The sequence below is a fragment of the Triticum urartu genome, chromosome 5 (assembly GCF_003073215.2).
Source record: "Triticum urartu cultivar G1812 chromosome 5, Tu2.1, whole genome shotgun sequence".
NCBI lineage: Eukaryota > Viridiplantae > Streptophyta > Magnoliopsida > Poales > Poaceae > Triticum > Triticum urartu.
In genome coordinates, this window is record NC_053026.1 from 132469963 (window position 1) to 132472796 (window position 2834).

General features: G+C 47.8%; 1 protein-coding gene across 1 annotated transcript; it reads right to left on the reverse strand.

Annotated features, from left to right (window-relative positions):
* Positions 1 to 1563: 1563 nt before the first annotated feature.
* On the reverse strand, positions 1564 to 2227 carry LOC125508197 (glutaredoxin-C15-like). Its single transcript, XM_048672805.1, has one exon. It carries the CDS (start codon positions 2090 to 2092, stop codon positions 1778 to 1780), a length of 315 nt encoding a protein of 104 aa, XP_048528762.1. The 5' UTR covers positions 2093 to 2227; the 3' UTR covers positions 1564 to 1777.
* Positions 2228 to 2834: the final 607 nt, after the last annotated feature.

The following is a 2834-nucleotide window of genomic DNA, read 5'->3' on the forward strand; positions in this document are numbered from 1 at the left end:
CTCAATAAGGACGAGGTCGTCGGAAGTGTAGAGGACGGAGGACGGCATCGGCGCACTCGAATCCTTGCTTATACCAGGGTTGCGGGTGTCATCATCGCTGGAGCAATCGACAATCTGTGGCCCTTTCCAGGCCATGGTTGTGCTTCCTTTTTAAAACTCATCAGTAGTTGTAAATATCTTGCTAACTATCTAACAATTAACAAACTATATATAGCTGCAACTAACTTGTTTCTATCAATATTGGTAACAAATAAACATCATGCATGAATCATATCTAACTTAATTGTTTTAACAAATAAACAGTTTGCTTCTAACTAGCATTTTAACAAATAAACAATTTGGTTCCAACTAGCATTTTAACAATTTTCTACTAGCATTTGCTACACATATCATGTATATTTAACAAATAAACATGCATGCATTTAATCAAAATAAAAAACAGCAAAAAGGGTGATGAAGAACTCACCTCACGCGCTCCTCTTTGTGGATGCAGATGACGGTCCCGGTGCGACCGGGGGGAGGGGGGGGATTGCCTGTGGCTGCGGCTGCGCTGGCCATGGGGGCCGTAGGCGCAACAGCTACTACGACGATCGCAGGATCTGTTGGCACAACGCATGCTGTGGGTTCCATGGAGCGACGGCGGGGAGAGAGGAGGAGGCCGTGCGGCGGAGGAGGTGCATCGGAGGAGGGAGACGACCGGGGTGGGCGAGTGCTTTTGCGGTTGCCAGGAGTGCGCACACCCCCACATTTAATATGGGCGGGGAGACCAAGGGTATGCCCTTTGCCGTGTTTTAGGACTCGGCATAGGAATCCCAACCGTGCGTCAAATAGCCATTGCCAGGTACCCCGCGGGCCCTCTTGTCAGATCTATGTCAGATTTTTCTCCACGAGTGCTCGCCATAGAAGTGAACGTTGAAATTTCGTAATGAAAAGTAGTTTTTTTTTGGCTGAGTTTCCGTTAGTGAAAACCCCACAAACATAGATCGCCGTCACATCTGGCCTGGTAGTCTGTGGGGGCCATCTGCAGGCACTGCCGAGTTTATATCCGGCAGAACTCGGCGAATATGCGACACTGCTGAGTTTCTTTCGTTCGCCGAGCCCGTTTTTCCTCGCACTAGGCCAACAGTGAAGTCTGCTGAGTTGCGCGTCACTGTGGAGCTCAATTATCAACAACTCGGCTCCGGATGAATTGAACTCGGTGAAGTCCGGATTCCAGTAGCGTGGTAGAAACTTGGCAAAATTTGTGTTTGTCCCAGTGCCATATGGCAGGAACTCGGCAAACATGCGATTTGTCAGAGTGCTGTTCTTTTGACTAGTGTTTTATCATGGAACTCGGCAAATGTTATTTTTGCGGGCAAAGTTAGAATTTAGTAATGAATTTGGAGACTCTGCCGACCGGTTTTTAGGGAGAAAAAGAAGTGAAAAAAAAACTCGAGGTTCAAAGAGATTGGCCGCTGCCGTGGCCATTTGTGAACGAGTTCATTATTTGTGAATGGTTTCAAAACGTAAACTCGGTGCTGAAAAGATTAGCCTGAAAACGTGGTGCAATGGGAAAAAGTCCACTTCTCATAAAGATACGCAGCTTTGTCATTCCCTTATCGATAGAGGCCAAAACTTCTGGTGCTCCCGTCTTCATTACGTACTCATGTGAGGATGGTTTAGTAGGCAAAATACAAACCAAACCTCTCTACGCGCGCATGCATGCAGTGTAAAAATTTGATTATAAACGGTACTTATACGTGGGAGTTAACTTGATGCTTCTCTCAGCCTCTCAGGCTCAGAGCCAGATCGCCCCGGCGGCCTTGAGCATGGGCACCAGCTTCCCACCAAGGTGCAGCGACATGACCCTGTCGGTGGAACCGACGAGCTTGCCGCCGATGAAGACGGCCGGGACGGCCGGCGTGCGGCCCAGGCGACGGGCGAGGTCGCGCTCCATGTCACGGCCCCGGGGGTCCTTGTCCAGCTCGTGCACGGCCGCGCAAACGCCGAGGCCAGAGAAGAGGGTCGTCACTGTGTAGCTCATTGGGCAGTCGTTGCTCGGCGTGAAGATCACCACTGCCTTCTCCGTCGATAGCCTCGTCACCCTCTCCATATTTTCTCGTCGATCTTCTTGATGGATTGTGAAAGGACCTAGTTGGAAAGCTGGTGTTTTTCTCTGAGAAAGAAATCTAGTGTTTTTCTCAGAGAAAGAAAGCTAGTGTTACTTAGTGGTTTTGCCTTGTGTATGATGTGTTTAGAGTATGGTGCGAGGCCCTCCTTTTATAGCGCATGAGAGAGAGAGAGAGAGAGAGAGAGAGAGAGAGAGAGAGAGACGAGGCGAGCGAGAGGCGGGGGGCATAAGAATCCTCGACGTGTGCATAGCACGCTCAAAGTGACCACCGTGGGGTATCTCTGTCACTTGTCATATGACTGTTAGTATAACAACGGCTCATTGCCTTATGCAACAAAAAAAATAGGGATAAAAAGCTCCCCGGGTCCATTTTCCTTACGGAAATAAAACTTATATAATGCTCAGAATTCAGAAATTACAAGGATAAAACCTATTTCCAGGGAAAAGAAACAAGACTTGAATTTAGACCTGACCCATTAACAGAAATGCTAGCTCATCTCTTCCACCGCTCTTCCTCCTTCCATCTACCGCATGCATGCAGCTCTAGTGCTACCAGGTAGCTTACACGACCGAAAGCCAGGCTCCACTAATCTTCTTGCTTGGAAGATACATTATTGTCTTCTTCCCAATCTCTTTTCTCCTTCAAATGGACATTTTAGTTCTTGATGTAAATCTCAGATAATGATATTATAGGTGTCCCACCTGTTTCATAGTGATCCAATCA

Excerpts from the sequence above, each read along its gene's own strand:
- LOC125508197 (XM_048672805.1), bottom strand. The coding sequence starts at position 2,092 with ATGGAGAGGGTGACGAGGCTATCGACGGAGAAGGCAGTGGTGATCTTC.